The following is an 18,091-nucleotide window of genomic DNA, read 5'->3' as shown; positions in this document are numbered from 1 at the left end:
TTTTATTCACTTCTCCATAATTTATTTAAATCAAACAAATGTACATGAAACATCAACCTCATGGTTATACAAGTGCGAGTAGGAACTGAAAATATATGGATGAGTGTATAGTATATACACATATTCTCCTGTACAGCTTAAAAGGAGAGATAGATTTTTCTAAAATCCCCCCCCCAAAAAAAAAAAAAACACACAAAGCTGTACTCCCCTTCCCTGAGTCCACCAGTGAGTCTCTGCTGCTGCTCCTGGTGCCGACGTCATGTCGAAAGCCAATCCGTGAGCTCAGCAGCTCGGAGCAGGTAATTCCAGTGTAGACCGTACGCCAAGCTCCAAGCTGCTAAGCTCACCGACTGCCTGCAGCGCTGATGTTATGTTGATTGTGCAGCAACCAATGCCAGACATCAGGAGCAGCGGTGGAAACTCACCGGTGAACATGGGGAAGGCAAGTACAGCGAGGTATGTAGGCCGAGACCTAGAAGCCATTAGCCCCGTCTCAGCTATAAAAGGCGGACATAGGAATAACCCTTTAATGAGGACTTGCGATTGCTTCCCGAAATTAAGCATTTAAAAAAGAAAAATATGCATCTTATATTACACATTTATACAATGAACCATTTACTTGTCATGAATTAAACTAAAGCCGTAATTCAATCGTTACATTATAGCAATTGCGCTTTTATTCAATACAATTATAAGTGCTCCTTTCAGTAGGTGCTTCAATTTTAAGTAGAAAAAAAAATTATATTCAAATTAAGTGTATTCGACCAGCTTGTTGTAGGTATGAAAACTGGAGCCATTAGTATACCACCAAAGGGGAAAAAAAAAAGATAAAAAAATCTGTAAAGCTGCCCAGTGGCGCAAAAAGGAAAATTCAGGAACATAGACATGCTTAGAAATGTAAAAAAAAAAAAAAAAGCTGCCATGACCAGGTTTACCAATCTGTCCATGGACATCGGAGGGCCGAGTGTCATATTTTGATAGATATATCTTATATATAATATATATCTATCTTTCTTTAGGGCGCTGATCATATACATTAGACCGCCATCAGTTACTCTATAATCCTGTTATAGCATTACCCTGCCCAGACGACACTGTGCACAGTATGTGAGGGACGTTCTGTGCAACCACAGAGGGGCGCTATAGCTGGAGGTTACACACAGTAAAGGCATAAATAGATAAGATGTAAAAAAACATTTTTTTTTTTTTATTGGGCTCACTTCTTCTTTCTCTTGTTTCTTTTGCCCCACCGTTGCTGTCGTCCTCCTCCTCCTCCTTCCCTTCTCTTCTCCCACACAGGCATTGGCGGCTCAATTTCATTTGGTCGTCCTCCTCGGTCAGGTACAGTACCAGTCATCAATACCTGTAAATCATAAAATATAAAAAAGTTCCTTTAAAAGTTCAGTATTTTTTAAGTCTAGGTTCCTATCCGCATTAGGAATCCATACAGGATATGGATCTGTCACAAAATAGACACAAGCGGCACCTACAGGACCCCCATTGTCTATAATCAGGTTATTTGGGTGTTTGTTTTGACAAACTCCGAAAACCCTGCACAGGGCTTAAGGCTCCCATACACATGAGATAAAAGTCAGTCACAATGGCAGATTTCAACCACAGCAAATGTTCGTTGTCTCTTTTGGTGAAAAGATTGTTCGTTTCAACCAATGCCCGACTGACGAACGAGGGTCAGATCAAGGGACTTGTGAGGTCGTCCATGTGCATTACTGCTACATTCAATGTTTGTCTGATAGCTAACTACAAGGCTCTGCGGTCTCCAGCATGAGAGATAAATGCGTGCTGCGAGGTCAATACCTTTTGGATAGCGGTGCGGGTTTTCTGGCAGAAGGTGGCACTGCAGGTGTGCAGGATTCGCGAGTAGTCTTCCCGGGCAGCCAGTAAATGTGGAATTGTGATCCCGGACTCGGCAGTAAGTGTCTTTCTTAAAGGCCAATAGACTTCATTCATAGATTTTTCCTTTACCTGTGTGTGAAGCACATATACAGTGCATTGCAATAAAAGATCGGCGATGCATAGAAGTTTATCCCCCGCGCTAGGTGAAACATGTAGCGCAATCTTTAAGGCCATGTTCACAAGTTGCGTTTTTTTCAGCATTTTTTTTTATGCAAAATTTCAGCTGCATTTTACACTACCAGCAAAGTCTGTGAGATTTCAGAAATCTCATGCACACAGCTTGCTTTTTTCATCCTCAGTATTTTGTGAAATACCTTTGTTTTTGCAAAATGCATCATGTCACTTCTTTCAGCATTTTTGCAATGTTTTTCACCAATTGAAAGCAATGGGTAAGTACAAAAAACGCAGGTATCAGGTTTTGCTGCGTTTTTGGTGCCAAAACCTGAGGAAGTTGAATCAGTTTTCATTTTTTTTTTTGCACTAAACTTTATCAGCATGAACAAAAGAAATGCACCCTGAGAAAAAAAAATAAATAGGTGACAAAATCTCAAAGCAGCTTCTTTACTGCAAAGAGAGCAGGTTTTACCTGTGGGAAAAAAATGCAATGTGTGAATATAGCCTTATGGTACCTTTACATAAGCAGATAATCAGTGAGCGCTCCTGATCATCGGCCCATGGAAACATGTCAGTGATCCTCTGACGAACTTGCAAAAAATGCGTGTTTGTCAGGTGATCAGATCATTCATGCTGGCAAAAAAAAAACAAAAACCAATAAATCATATCGGCAGCACATTGATTCATGTAAACATGGGATGTGCTCCAATAACATGATGCAGTATGGGGACAGGAGGATCGCTAGTAGTCATTCTGTCCCCATGATTGTTCGCAAGCCTGTGTAAGCAGGCAGGTAAAGAAGTACTAACTTGTATATGGTCGATCGCCGCTCGTTAAAAGGTGCACGAAATCGGTACATCTAAACGCACCATTAGATACAGTGTGATTTACCATGGTAAGTAACTATGGCACAGCAAGATTTGTAAGAGCGGAGGCAACTTATCTGGTCCCAAGCAGTCTACACAGTAAGGCGAGCCCAGGGGGTCATGGTTATCAGGGGATTCTCCTGTTCCCCTAGTAGAGTGCTGCAATCAGGCTTGATCATAGCAATAAGAGATGAACTAATAGTCTCACTCTGATTTGGACCAACTAACTGAGGCCCTTGGCTACTACATCAGTGTGCAGGAAAGCGTTGAACACCTACGATTCGACCACAATTAATGACAGACCTGAGCTCTTTCCGACCAGTGGAACGACTGCACAGTCACGTCAAACCTAGTCACCAGCATCCGCATTCTGCATTCATACTCCCTCAGCATGGAGAAATGCAACTCCTGCAGGGTTTCCTTAAAAAAAGAAAAAAAAACAGTCCAACTCATTATTTCGCTTATTTCATGTCTATTTTTTGGCATTTTATGCCTTTTTTTTCCATTTGCGCCGAATTCTTATTTGTCACAGTCTATTTTAGGCGTTTGCCTGGCTTTTGCCCATGTGGGTATTTGTTTCCAGATGTTTCCAGACGATTCATCAACTATGACTTTGAAAAAAAAAAAAAAATTGTGACTTTTATAAGAGCATGCAACTCTTCACTCTAAAAAAGTAAAAAAATAAAAGTAAATAAAGAGCATGTTCTATTAAATTCATGAACCCTTGTGTTCCATATTAAAGAATTTAGTCCCAAAAAAAAAAAAAGAGACACACTACAGATGATGGATCGGGCCCAGAGTCTGCAAATGTTATTTTTCTTAATGATTTTTGGATTGCAAGAAGAGTCATCTCTGCTTCTTACCCATCGCTGAGGCTGTAGCTGAGCCTTAAAGAGAGGGGGAGACATGAGAGTCGTCTGGGAAAGTTCTGTGATCTAAAGAGAATTAAAAAGAAAAAAAAAAAAAAATACTTTATTGAAAAATAATATCCTCGAAATAAATAATTACCATTAGATCTACACCGCAAGACAGAGTGGAAAGGGCATCTGCTGCAGAGCTTACAATCTAAATAACCCCTGCACCTCCCATTCACCTTTTTCTCCAGCTCCCTCATCAGTTCAGCCACTTGCACATCTGGAGAAAGTTCAGGCAAATCCAACGCTTTTCCTACAAGTCGGAGCTCATCCAGAACGTCTTCGTTGTGTCTTATGGATTCAGAAGCGGAAACGCTTGATCTCTTCAGGAGTCGAGCCGCCTCCAGCTCTGTGCTCAGGAACACTAGGGAACAGGATTCAGAAGCTTCATATACAGAATAATGAAAGGAAGAAAAAATAAATAAGAGTCAGTAGCCCAGAGTCTCCTCCTGCTTGACTGACAGCCTCTATGGTGTGTAACTTCAGGCAAAGGCGCTGTCAGTCAAGCAGGAGGAGACGGTGAATAGAGCTGGAGTGACAGAGGCTTCAGATCTACCATAGCTCTTCAGCCTTATTTGCATATCAATGCAAACACTCATTTCTTACTATCACTGCACTTGTGGTTGAAAGAGCTACATACACATATAAATAGTTTGGGGGGGTGAAATCCTACAAAACAGATTCCCTCCAAGCTATCATTGCCCACATTATGCAGAGTTTATCCTTACCAATGAGCTGTAGGCAATTTGTAGGTTTCGTCAACCTGGAGGTGACGCTTCCGGAGGTCAGCGATGTGTAGGGACAGTAGAGCTCGCTCATCACGCCGCTCATTTCCAGCTGAAAGGTCTCAGAATCAGCCAGGCCTGTGGAGAAGATGTACTGCATTACAGAAGAACACAAGAGGGCGCTGTGAATTCTGTGTCCAGGCCTGAGCAAGGATTAGTTTTATACACGATAGTGGGTTTTATCTGCCATTGGACGTGGTCTTCTTAATAACAGTACATTTTTCTTTACAATACATACAGCACCTGCTGCAGAACCTCTTTTATAAAATGGCTTCATAGTGGCCTTTAAGGTTTCCTGTGGTATATGACACTGAGGTGTTAGCAACAAAGCTTTTAAATGGTGGTTTTCATAAAAACCCCTATGCCCTGAAGGCTTGTTGCGTCTCCGCCGCTCATTGTCTGCACTGCTGACATCACGTAAACAGCACTGCTGCCAATCACCGAGCTCAGCAACCCTACCAGAGACAACAGCACAAGCTGCCGAGTTCATTGACTGGCTGCAGCGCTACAAAAATTGTGAGCAGTGGCACAGACTTAGCTCTGGATCCAGGGAGGGCGAGTAGAGCACAATTTGTTCTGTATTTTAAACTAACTGCAGCCAGGAAAAATGGGTTTTCTGACTAATGAAAATCCCTAAAAAGTGCTGTAAGTTACTCGTTGCGGCCTCCGTGGATAAGACTTGTTTTCCCAGCACATCCGACGGATGAAATCTGGGGAATTTGGAGACCAGTGTTCACTTTCAACTCTTTTTGCATGTTCCTCAGACCATTATCCTGCTGTAAGTGGGCATAGTCAAAAGGGAATAGTGCTGCCAGGAAGCAGGGGAACATAGCACAGGTCACATCCACGTGATGCCAGGAGCCACTGTTTCCCAGCAGATCACAACACTGCCTTCACCCGCTGGTGTTCTTCCCATAGTGCATCCAGGTGCCACCTCTTTTCCAGGTAAGCGATGGTCATGCACCCAGCCGTCCATATGATGTAGGTTATTCTCCCGACCAGTCCTCCTCCTCCTGCCATGGAGCCATGGTCCACTTCTGATGCTCGCGTGCCCATTGTAGGTAGTTTTGGTGGTGGACAGAGGTCATTTAAAATGGGACAATGCCACAACATCCAGGTCTGCCACTATTAAGTACACGGTGTGCAAGTTTACTTTGCAATGTGAATGATGAAACAAATGATACCGATGACCTAACCTATAGCGCTATATTACCATTCCATTTTCATATGACTTGGTGCAAGAAAAAAAAAGTTTTACTTTTAAAAGGCCGCTGTCTCAGTAACCCTTCTAAAAAGTTACATGTGGACCAACTCCCCCACATTGATGTTAGTCATAATGAGAAACCATGTGTCAAATCCAGGTAACAGCTAGGAAATGACTGTGGTCCTGCTAACATTTCACGTTCTCATCAGAAGTTTTGTGAAAATATTGATTTCTATTGTTTATTTCTTCTCTGCTCTCCAGCCTGTAAACCCACAGTTATAGGATTCATTTATATGTACTGACATCTAGTGGCCAAACGTCATTACTGCAGCCAATTAAAGGGGCGCGTGTTCCCATCTAGAACATTTACAGCATAAGCCGCAGTTTTATGGCAAATCCTATGGATGTATCATAAATGTATGAGATTCATTCTGGAGACAGGGCTAGTTTTTATTAACACTATTTTGGCTTGCATACCATGTTATTGCTTTTTCTATTCCATTTCCTTTTTTTTGGGGGGGGGGGGGGTACTGTGCAAGGTAAATAATACAATATTTCAATCACTTGTGGAGCCACCTAGTACGTTTATTTTTCTGATTTTTTTTGTATTTAATAATTTGGAAAGGTGGCAAAATTCTGTACATTTTATCATTTTTAACAGTTTTATTCTTTTCTTTTTTGTCCAAGGGACAATACGCTAGAATATTCCTGTACAGTGATGTATTGTTCAGTCAGGCGTTATAGGCAGCAGATACAGGGGGTTTCATAAAAAACGGGCAGCTGCCCTGATCATCTGCAATTATGTAGCGGGTGGCTCCCATTTATCCAACCACTGAAATGCTGCAGTCGCTATTGTCCAGGACATTTAAAGGGTTAAAAGTAGGAGATTGGATCTGGCCGCAAAGTCTGAAGCTACAGATGGATGTCAGCTGTATAGCATCGTGTATACATTCAGCTCCTGAGGCTGCCCTATACAGGGGACACAAAGTGTGGCGTACATGTAACATTGTGTGTCGCAAAGGGGTTAAAGTCTAAAGGTGTCTCAGATAAGATAATAAAGGAAGAATATAGACAGCAAAGTCCTCACTAGGATCTCAGATGGGCAGCGACATACTGAATATTCCTGCCCCCTTCACACATTTCACATTCAGTTTATCGAATTGTAAAGTCTCTCAGTAAAGCTGCGAAGATACAGTTCAATCCAGAAGTTTCCATCCATTATATAAAAAGACACATCTGCATGTTTTTCTCACTATCTGACATGAAATCAGAATAAACCTTTACCATTTTAGGTCAATTACGATAGATAAAATTATCTATCTAAGGGATTTTATTACTTACTGCAAAGTCAGAAGTTTACATACACTAAGATTACTATGCCTTTAAACAATTCTGGACTGCCCATATGATGATGTCATGTGTTTGGAAGCTTCTGAGTTAATTAGAGACACACCTGTGGATGTATTTTAATGCACACCTGAAACACACTGCTTCTTTGTGTAGCATCATGGGAATGTCTAAAGAAATCAGCCAAGATATCAGGAAGAGAATTGTGGACTTGCACAAGTCTGGCTCATCCTTTGGTATAATTTCAAGATACCTGAAGGTGCCTCGTTCATCTGTGCAAACAATTATACACAAGTACAAACAAGATGGGAATGTCCAGCCATCATACCGCTCAGGAAGGAGACAGGTTCTGTGTCCCAGAGATGAACGGGCTTTGGTCCGACATGTGCCTATCAACCCAAGGACAAAAGCAAAAGACCTTGTGAAGATGATGCCAGAAGCTGGTAAGATTCTGTCAATATCCACAGTGAAACGAGTACTGTATCAACATGGGCTGAAAGGCCACTCTGCCAGGAAGAAGCCATTACTCCAAAAGAAACATAAACAAGCCAGATTAATGTTTGCAAATGCACACAAGAACAAAGACCTTAATTTTTGGAGACATGTCCTGTGGTCTGATGAAACTAAAATTGACCTTTTTGGGCATAATGACCATCATTACATTTGGAGGAAAAAGGGAGAAGCTTGGAAGCCTAAAAACACCATCCCAACTGTGAAACACGGGGGTGGCAGCACCATGTTGTGGGGTTGTTTTGCTGCAGGAGGGACTGGTGCACTTCACAAAACAGATGGCATCATGAGAAAAGAAGATTATATGGCAATACTGACGCAACATCTCAAGACATCAGCCAGGAAGTTAAAGCTTGGGTGGAAATGGGTCTTCCAAATGGACAATGACCCGAAGCATACTGCCAAAATGGTAACAAAGTGGCTTAAAGATAAAAAAGTCAACGTTTTTGGAGTGGCCATCACAAAGCCCTGATCTCAATCCTACTGAAAATTTATGGGCAAAGCTGAAAAGGCAGCGAGCGCCGAGCAAGGCGACCTACAAACCTGGATCAGTTACACCAGTTTTATCAGGAGGAATCGGCCCAAATTCCCACCAACTATTGTGAGAAGCTTGTGGAAGTATATCCCAAACGTTTCACCCAAGTCATTCAGTTTAAGGACAATGGCACCAAATACTAATGAAATGTATGGAAACTTTTAACTTTGCAGTAAGTAATAAAAATGCCTTAAAACTTTCTCTCTCTCTCATTATTCTGGCATTTGGCAAATATTAAAAATTATGGTAATCCTAATTGACCTAAAACGGGAAAGGTTTATTCTGATTTCATGTATATGTGTCTTACTGTTTCAACTGTAGATGAGGAATTAGAGAGTGGGGGGTTAAAAATGGAAAAAAAAAAGGATTTGTAAAAGTTTGAATTTAAACATAGTTGATAGAGGTGTAGGATTTTGAGGTTTCTTCATCAGGACATCCCCGTTTCATATGCACAATTAGCACACATGGACGTCGTTATGAAGGCCAGTTTAAAAAAAAAAAAAAGTGTGGGGGGGGGGGGCCTCTTGCTTCAGTGGACTCTATTTCTACGGAAGAAATATATGTACAGCGTTTATGAAGGAGGACATGAAACTATTTCTTATTGTCAGGCCTCATTTTATTTATTTATAAAGTGGCTGTCAAGACTATCTTTTTGTTCTTGGTGTCCTTAGACAGCTCTTTGGTCTTGGCCATGGTGGAGAGGTTGGAGTGTGACTGATTGAGTGTGTGAACAGGCGTCATTTATACAGGTAACGAGTTCAAACAGGGCTTATTAAAGAAAAACTAACAAGTCTGTGAGAGTCTGAATTCTTGCTGCTGGTCGGTGATCAAATACTTATTTCATGCAATAAAATGCAATTTAATTATTAAAAAAATCATACAATAATTTTCTGTTTTTTTATTTTTAGATTCTGTCTGTCACAGGTGAAGTGACCTACGATAAAAATTACAGACCTCTCCATTCTTTGTAGGGGGGAAAAACGTGCAAAATCGTCAGTGTATCAAATACTTATTTTCCCCACTGCATATAGATGACCCAAGCACCTCTCACCTTCGGTTGGGCTGACATTTTCCACCAGGTAGGTCACAGATTTCAGCTCTGACACCAGCCATACACAGAGTGACGTGAAGAGCGGGCACTCTGCTCCCGATTCACAGGAACGCAGCAGTGCATCCTGACTAGATAAAGGTCCTGTATACCTGCAATAGAAAAAGTAGAGGATTAGTTCCAAATCTTAGGCTAGGAAAAACACAGGTTTTCACCATTTGGTGCCCACCTACAAAAAAAAAAATGCTAAAAAATTTTAACAAGCCCTCCTGCTTTTTGCAGTGTGCTGAGGTTCTCTAGATGTTGTGCAATGACTCCAGCCAGCATGTCTTGGCAGCCTGCATGCTGGGATTTGTAGTGGCACAATAGTTGGTAACAAGATGTTATAGGTAGATCTTCTGGGCCAATATTAAATGCCACTGAAAAAAGTCAGCAATCTAGTAGACAGCAGGTACACCAGAACCAAACAAGGGCTTTTCACTACTGCTGGCACCTGCATTTGTACAGAGATGGGCTGCAATACCAGACACAGCCCATGGAAAAGAGTGGCGCTATTTCTGGGAAAAAGCCTATCCATTTTTCTAAACTTATTCAACTCCTTTAAAATTGGTGGATCTCCCAAAGGATCAATGAGAAATAAGACACTGCAGAGTCTGACAGCTGCTTATCCCTCTCTCCCAAAGGTAATAAACAAGAGCAGTAATGAGGAGGACGGGGAGACATCAGGCAGGCGAGCGCTCAGCCAACAGCTCAGGTGTGTGGGCAGCTTCTCCACAGAAATGGAGGTGGGAATCCTTTATGTCTGTGTGATGCAGGAGATCGCTGGGAACTGTGAAGTGATCTACCAGGACTTGGTCACTTCTGCTAAGCAAAGATGAAACATGGACAGTCTGGAAACCTTAAGACTCAGATGGCCTCAAACACATTTGATAAAAGTTTTCCAAAACAAGACAATTTTGGCAGGCAAACTAATGTGTAAGGGGGCTCCAGACTCCTGTCAGATGATGTGGGGGGGGTGATAAGGATCAGTGCCACTGAATTCCAGCTGCTGATACTTTTCTATTCCTGGGGGATGAGCCACCATCAGAGGAGTCAGCGGCTCTCAGAGTACATAGGAGCGCTCAGTTGAGCCAAGTGCTCCCGTCTGTGGAGGAGTCGGCAGAGAAAGAAGGCAACGACAAATATGTAATGTGCATGGCCAGCTTAAAGCATTTCTCCAGAGATGCAATACTGTAATCAACCCCTCAAAGGCTGCCAATATGTCCGTTTTCAATGGCCATTAAGAGACCTTATCATAGAAATTCATGTTTGTTTACAACATTGTGGATTAAAGATGTTAGCACACATTAGATAGTCGACAGCTGAACAATGGCTCGGGGTCTATCTCTCCCGACTCCCCGATACACTGGACCTCTCAGCTCTATCCACTGAACAAGAGGCTCAAGCGACTGAAATCTACTTGGCCGATCTTTATTTACCCAGACACCATTTGACGAAGGCCCACATGCATATTATGTGATTGGCCAATAATGCCAAAATCAACAAGTTCGGCCAACTTTTCTATAAAGTGCATGTGGGTCTTAACCCCTTCACCCCCGGGCCATTTTCCATTTTCACAATTATTTTTTTGCTCCCCTTCTTCCCAGAGCCATAACTTTTTTATTTTTCCATCAATATGGCCGTGTAAGGGCTTGTTTTTTACCATGTAGTATACTGGAAAACGGGCAAAACTTCCAAGTGCGGTGAAATTGCAAAAAAGTTCAATTTCACAATAGTTTTTTGTTGTTTTTTTTTTACCATGTTCACTAAATGTTAAAACTGACCTGCCATTATGATTCCCCAGGTCATTACAAGTTTGTAGATACCAAACATGTAGAGGTTGTTTTTTTATTTAAGTGTTGAAAAAAAAATCCAAAATTTGTAAAAAAAAAAGGGGGGGCACCATTTTCTGAGACCCATACAGTTGTGCTCAAGAGTTTACACACCTCGGCAGATTTCTTCCCCTCTTGGCCTTGTTTCATAGAATATGAATGATAACAAAAAAACTTTTTCTCCACTCATGGTTATTGGTTGGGTGAAGCCATTTATTGTCAAACTACTGTGTTTTCTCTTTTTAAATCTTAATGACAACCAAAAACATCCAAATGACCCTGATCAAAAGTTCACATACCCTGGTGATTTTGGCCTGATAATATACACAGAATATGACACAAATGGGTTTGAATGGCTACTAAAGGTAATATCCTCACCTGTGACCTGTTTGCTTGTAGTCAGTGTGTGTGCATAAAAGCTGAGTGAGTTTCTGGGATCCAGACAGACTCTTGCATCTTTCATCTACTGACGCTTCTGGATTGTGAGTCATGAGGAAAGCAAAAGAATTGTCAATGGATCTACGGGAAAAGGTAGTTCAACTGTATAACACAGGAAAGGTATAAAAATAAATATCCAAGGAATTGATAATGCCAGTCATCAGCGTTCAAACTGTGATTAACAAATGGAAAATCAGGGACTCTATAAAAAAAACAAACCACGGTCAGGTAGACCAACAAAAAATTCGGCCACAACTGCCAGGAAAATTGTTCGGGATGCAAAGAAAAACCCACAAATAACATCAGCTGAAATTCAGGACTCTCTGAAAACTAGCGGTGTGGCTTTTTCAAGATACACAATAAGGAGACACTTGGAAGAAAAATGGGCTGCATGGTTGGGTCGCCAGAAGAAAGCCATTACTGTGCAAATGCCACAAAGTATCTTGCCTACAATAAAGCAAACAGCACAGAGACAAGCTTCAAAACTTCTGGAACAAGGTAATTTGGAGTGATGAGACCACAACCATAAACATTACATTTGGAGAGAGGTCAACAAGGCCTATGATGAAAGGAACACCATTCCTACAGTAAAGAATGGAGGTGGATCGCTGATGTTTTGGGGTTGTGTGAGCTACAAAGGCACAGGAAACTTGGTAAAAGTTGAAGGAAAGATGAATGCAGCACATTATCAGCAAATACTGGAGGCAAATTTGCACTCATCAGCCCGGAAGCAACGCATGGGACGTACTTGGACGTTCCAACATGACAACGATCCAAAGCACAAGGCCAAGCCGGCCTGTCATTGGATACAGCAGAACAAAGTGAAGGTTCTGGAGTGGCCATCTCAGGCTCCTGACCTCAATATCATTGAGCCACTCTGGGGAGATCTCAAGAGCGCAGTTCATGCTAGATAGCCCAGGAATTTACAGGAACTGGGGGCTATTTGCCAAGAAGAATGGGCAGCTTTACCATCTAAGAAAATAAAGAACCTCATCCACAACTACCACAAAAGACTTTGAGTTGTCATTGATGTTAGAGGTGGCAATACACGGTATTAAGAACTGGGGTATGTGAACTTTTGATCAGGGCCATTTGGATGTTTTTGGTTGTCATTAAGATTTAAAAAGAGAAAACACAGTAGTTTGACAATAAATGGCTTCACCCAACCAATAAACCATGAGTGGAGAAAAAAGTTATTTTGTTATCACTCATATTCTCTGAAGCAAGGCCAAGAAAGGAAAAATTCTGCCGGGGTATGTAAACTTTTGAGCACAACTGTAGCGTCTCTATTTTTGGGGAACTGGGGCCGGGTGAGCGCTTATTTTTTGAGCTGACATTTTTATTGATAACATTTTAGTGCAGATACGATGTTTTGATCGCCCGTTATTGCAATGTTGAGGTGACCAAAATCCGTAATTCTGGGGTTTTAATCTCTTTTTCTTGTTACGCTGTTTACCGATCGGATTAATTATTTTTATATATTGATAGATCGGGCGATTCTGAATGCGGCGATACCAAATATGTGCATTTTTTATTTTATTAGGCTGCGTTATTTTGAATGGGGCACAAGGACTTTATCAGGTGGGCTCATGAGTCGAGTCTGCTGCCTACAGAGCGGGTGCCAGCAATGTTACACAGCAGACTACCAGAGAAATTGATGCGACTGGAGCAGGTGGAGGAAGATCTCATCAGTTTAACCTCTGAAATGTTGCTGCATTTAAAAGGCTTTAATATGGCATCGTTCCCTTGTGACGGTGATCGCGGGGTGCCATGGCGTGCTGGCGCCTGTAGCTGGACCTCATAGGAGACTGTCAGTCTGATGACACACACGACCATGTTTCAGTGTAGTGTAAGGGCGATCACAGGTTCAAAACAAATTAAAAATGTAAAAAAGTTTTTGTATACATAAAAAGTTTTAATGAAAACCCCCTGCTCCCCAAAAAACAACAATATAAAGAAATGGTTAAAAAAAAAAAAACTCTCGGAAGGGAGGAAAACATGAAGCAGCTTATTCCCCGGGTTTCTGACACCTGACAGACTTCTGTCATGGTAAGGAATACAGAATAGCGTCAGTACTACAAGTCCCAGCATGCCCACTTAGATTCCATTAGGCTGGAAAGGCACACAGACCGCAGTTCTCTCACCCGAGCTCCTGCAGCAGTGCGGCCGCCTCTCTCAGTGCCACCTCCTGAGCTCCGCCGTCTTCCACGTCCATCTTCTCGTCCTCTTCACTTCCGGGTTCACTCATCGTCTCACTCACCTGTAGACAGGTTTGTGTCGCTCCCAACAGTCGCTTAGCAACCGTCACTGACGCACTTAATTTACGTCACACGAATCCTCCAATCAGAACGCTTTCTTTATCAGCTGGAATTCTCAAACTTTATTGATAGTCTGAAATCGCAGACAATGCCTGTGTGAGGTGAAATTTCCCGCGCAGTGACGTCACGTCTCCTCAGTGATGGGTTGTTGTGGAGTCACTGATATATAGTTATTAATCATTGGCCTTTATATTATTATTATTATTATTTATTAATAATAATAATACATTTCTATATTTGTAAAATGTATATTTGCATATAATTGAAAATAAAACTTTTTTTTAAAGTTTTACACTGAACAAAACAAGCTTATATTTCCCAATTCACATAAATGTCACTCCAAAGCATACACTTTTGGGCGTAAACCTCACCCCTTTTCTGTATCTTGGGGTTATAATGGGATTTTGCAATTAAGGCAACAAAATAAATTATATTTCTAAAATATTCACACGGTGCATTTTTTTTCTTGCATTTTTTTAGCTACAATTTTTTTTTTCTTTTTTTAACTACAGCATATAATTTCTTTTTTTTGCACCGTTTTTTTTTTTACCCATTCAATGGAAGGCATAAAAAATAAGAAAATCCAGCTTTTTTTTTTCTGCTATGAAAGCAACCTGGGCTTCCATAACCCCTCAGCAGTGCCACAGGCTGATCGCCTCCATGCCACATTGCCGCATTGATGCAGTAATTGATGCAGAAGGAGCCCGACCAAGTATTGAGTGCATTTACTGAACATACATTTCAGTAGGACAACATTTCGGATTTTAAAAACATTATTAAAGCTGTTGTTATAAAGTATTCTAATTTACTGAGATAATGGCTTTCGTGTTTTCATTGGCTGTAAGCCATAATCATCAATATTAAGGCTGTGTGCCCACTATGCGTTTTTTAAGCGTTTCCGCAGCGGCAATTCCGCTGCAGAAACGCTTAAAAAACGCTTGGTAGAAGGTCTGCCATGTTCCCCAATGATAATCCACATGTGCTGTGCACATGCTGCGGAAATTTCCGCTGCGGATTATCATTGCGGAAAAAAACACAGCACTACCAATTATTTTGCGTAATCGCAGCGTTTTCGACCGTCATTGACTTGCATTGAATCGCTTAATATCCGCTTGACTACATTTGCACATTCGGATATTAAGCGATTCAATGTGCGGATGGTACCCAGGTCTGGAGAAGAGGAGACTCTCATCCAGACCCGGGTACCATAGAACCTGTAAAAAAAAAAGATTTTAAAATAAAAAATAAACATTATACTCACCTTCTGATGGCCCCCGGTCTCCTCAGCGATGCGTCCTGGGTCCTCGGCAGCTCGCGATGGTCTAAAAGGACCTTCCATGACGTCATTTAGTCATGTGACCGGTCACGCGACCGCTGACGTCGACGGTCGCATGACCTGTCACATGACTAAATGATGTCATGGAAGGTCCTTTTAGACCACCGCGAGCCGCCCAACACACTGGACGCACCGGACAAGGAGACCGGGGGCCATCAGAAGGTGAGTATAATGTTTATTTTTTACCATTCTATTTAACTATAACTTGGTCATACTATATAAATCCATGCCGGTTGCATGGATTTATATAGTGTGACCAAGTTGTCAAGCACTTTCCAAGTGATGCTAAAATCGCTTGGAAAGCGCTTGACAACTCGCATACGAAAAATCGCATGTGCAAAACGCTTCAATTACGCTTGTCCCTGGCAGGAAAACGCATGTAAAATCCACATGTACAATCCGCATGTACAATCCGCATGTACAATCCGCATGCGTTTTTTCTGCCAGGGAGATGCAGAAACGCTCAGGAAAAATTCGGAGCATTTCTGCATCGTGGGCACATAGCCTTACAGAAATAAACACTTGAAATAGATCACTCTGTTTGTAATGACTCTATATAATATATGAGTTTCACTATTTGTATTGAAGAACTGAAATAAATTAACTTTTTGATGATATTCTAATTTAGTAAGATGCACCTGTATGTCACACAAAATAGTTAATAAATAACATTTCCCACACGTCTACTTTACATCAGCACAATTTTGGAACCAAATTTTTTTTGTTAGGAAGTTATAAGGATTAAAAGTTGACCAGCAATTTCTCATTTTTCCAACAAAATTTACAAAACCATTTTTTTTAGGGACCACATCACATTTGAAGTGACTTTGAGGGGTCTATATGACAGAAAATACCCCAAAGTGACACCATTCTAAAAACTGTACCCCTCAAGGTGCTCAAAACCACATTCAAGAAGTTTATTAACCCTTCAGGTGCTTCACAGGAATTTTTGGAATGTGGAAGAAAACAATGAACATTTAAATTTTTTCCACAAAAATTTTACTTTAGACCCAAATCTTTTTATTTTTGCAAGGTTATCAGGAAAAAATGGACCCCAAAATTTGTTGTGAAATTTCTCCTGAGCACGCAGATACCCCATAGGTGGGGAAAAAACACTGTTTGGGCGCATGGCAGGGCTCAGAAGGGAAGGAGCGCCATTTGACTTTTTGAATGTAAAATTTGCTTGAATAATTAGCGGATGCCATGTTGCGTTTGGGGAGCCCCTGATGTGCCTAAACAGTGGAAGTCCCCGACAAGTGACATCATTTTGGAAACTAGACCCCTCAGGGAACTTATCTAGATGTGTGGTGAGCACCCTGAAACCCCAAGTGCTTCACAGAAATTGATAACATTGAGCCATAAAAATAAAATTTTCACATTTTTTCCCACAAAAATGTTTTTTAGCCCCAAATTTTGCATTTCCATAAGGGTAACAGAAGATATTGCACCAAACCATGTGTTGTGCAATTTCTCCTGAGTAAGCAGATACCCCATATGTGGGGGAAAACCACTGTTTGGGCGCACAGCAGGGTTCGGAATGGAAGGAGCGCTATTTGACTTTTGGCTGTGTGCCCATGATGCGTTTTTTAAGCGTTTCCGCAGCGGCAATTCCGCTGCAGAAATGCTTAAAAAACGCTTGGTAGAAGGTCTGCCATGTTCCCCAATGATGATCCGCATGTGCTGTGCACATGCTGCGGAGATTCCCGCTGCAGATTATCATTGCGGAAAAATACGCAGCACTACCAATTATTTTGCGGAAGCTCGGCGTTTTCGCCGCCATTGACTTGCATTGGAACACATGGAATCCGCATCACTGCATCTGTACATGCGGAATCCATGTGTTTCAATGTGCGGATGGTACCCGGGTTTGGAGAAGAGGAGACTCTCCTCTGGACCTGGCTACCATAGTACCTGTAAAAAAACAAAGAATAAAATAAAAAATAAACATTATACTTACCTTCTGATGGCCCCCGGTGTCTTTGCCTTGGCTTGCTGGCAGATCGCGGTGGACTCAAGGACCTGCCATGACGTCATTTAGTCATGTGACGGGTCACGCGACCGCTGTCGTCGGCAGGTACTTTAGTCCACCGCGAGCTGCCAGCAAGCCGAGACGCATCAGATAAAGACACCGGGGGCCATCAGAAGGCAAGTATAATGTTTATTTTTTACCATTCTTTCGGTCACACTATATAAATCCATTCCGTTTGCATGGATTTATATAGTGTGACCAAGTTGTCAAGCACTTTCCAAGTGATGCAAAAATCTCTTGGAAAGCGCTTGTCAACCCTCATGCGGAAATGCATGTGAAGAATGCGTCACTTCCGCTTGTCCCTGGCAGGAAAAACACATGTACAATCCGCATGTACAATCTGCATGCGTTTTTTCTGCCAGGGAGATGCAGAAACGCTCAAGAAAAAATCCGGAGCATATCCACATTGTGGGCACAGAGCCTTTGAATGTAAAATTTGCTTGAATAATTAGCGGACGCCATGTCGCGTTTGGGGAGCCCCTGATGTGCCTAAACAGTGGAAACCCCCCCACAAATGACACCATTTTGGAAACTAGACCCCTCAGGGAATTTATTTAGATGTGTGGTGAGCACCTTGAACCCACAGGTACTTCACAGAATTTTACAAGGAGGATCTGTAAAAATTAAATAAATATATTTTTCCCACAAAAAAATGTTGTTTTAGCCCCCAATATTTTCATTTTCACAAGGATAGCAGGAGAAAATGGACCCCAACATTTGTTGTGCAATTTCTCCTGGGTACGCCGATACCCCATATGTGGTCTAAAACTACTTTTGAGGCACAGTGCAAAGGTCAGAAGGGAAGAGGTGCCATATTGGAGTTCATATTTTGCTGGGCTTGTTTGATGGTGCCATGTCACAT

At 41.7% G+C, this 18,091-nt stretch overlaps 1 protein-coding gene across 1 annotated transcript; it reads right to left on the bottom strand.

Moving 5' to 3' along the window:
* FAM98C (family with sequence similarity 98 member C) lies at positions 1 to 13,892 on the bottom strand. Its single transcript, XM_073641634.1, has 8 exons — positions 13,691 to 13,892; positions 9,241 to 9,389; positions 4,537 to 4,671; positions 3,988 to 4,172; positions 3,758 to 3,829; positions 3,198 to 3,314; positions 1,816 to 1,983; positions 1 to 1,363 (listed from the first exon to the last, which is right to left on the bottom strand). The coding sequence occupies exons 1-8, from the start codon at positions 13,792 to 13,794 to the stop codon at positions 1,217 to 1,219; spliced, it is 1,077 nt and encodes a 358-aa protein (XP_073497735.1). The 5' UTR covers positions 13,795 to 13,892; the 3' UTR covers positions 1 to 1,216.
* Positions 13,893 to 18,091: the final 4,199 nt, after the last annotated feature.

Source organism: Phyllobates terribilis, unplaced genomic scaffold (assembly GCF_046119375.1).
Source record: "Phyllobates terribilis strain yellow unplaced genomic scaffold, ASM4611937v1 Scaffold_7__3_contigs__length_470593459, whole genome shotgun sequence".
NCBI classification, from domain to species: Eukaryota; Metazoa; Chordata; class Amphibia; order Anura; family Dendrobatidae; genus Phyllobates; species Phyllobates terribilis.
Note: the sequence above shows the minus strand (reverse complement) of the source record. Positions and strands in the feature narration are given on the sequence as shown.

Excerpts from the sequence above, each read along its gene's own strand:
- FAM98C (XM_073641634.1), bottom strand. The coding sequence starts at position 13,794 with ATGAGTGAACCCGGAAGTGAAGAGGACGAGAAGATGGACGTGGAAGAC. Across the intron at positions 3,830-3,987 it reads TGAGGGAGCTGGAGAAAAAG|ATCACAGAACTTTCCCAGAC; the intron begins GTGAATGGGAGG and ends AATTCTCTTTAG. Across the intron at positions 3,315-3,757 it reads AGCTACAGCCTCAGCGATGG|GAAACCCTGCAGGAGTTGCA; the intron begins GTAAGAAGCAGA and ends TCTTTTTTTAAG.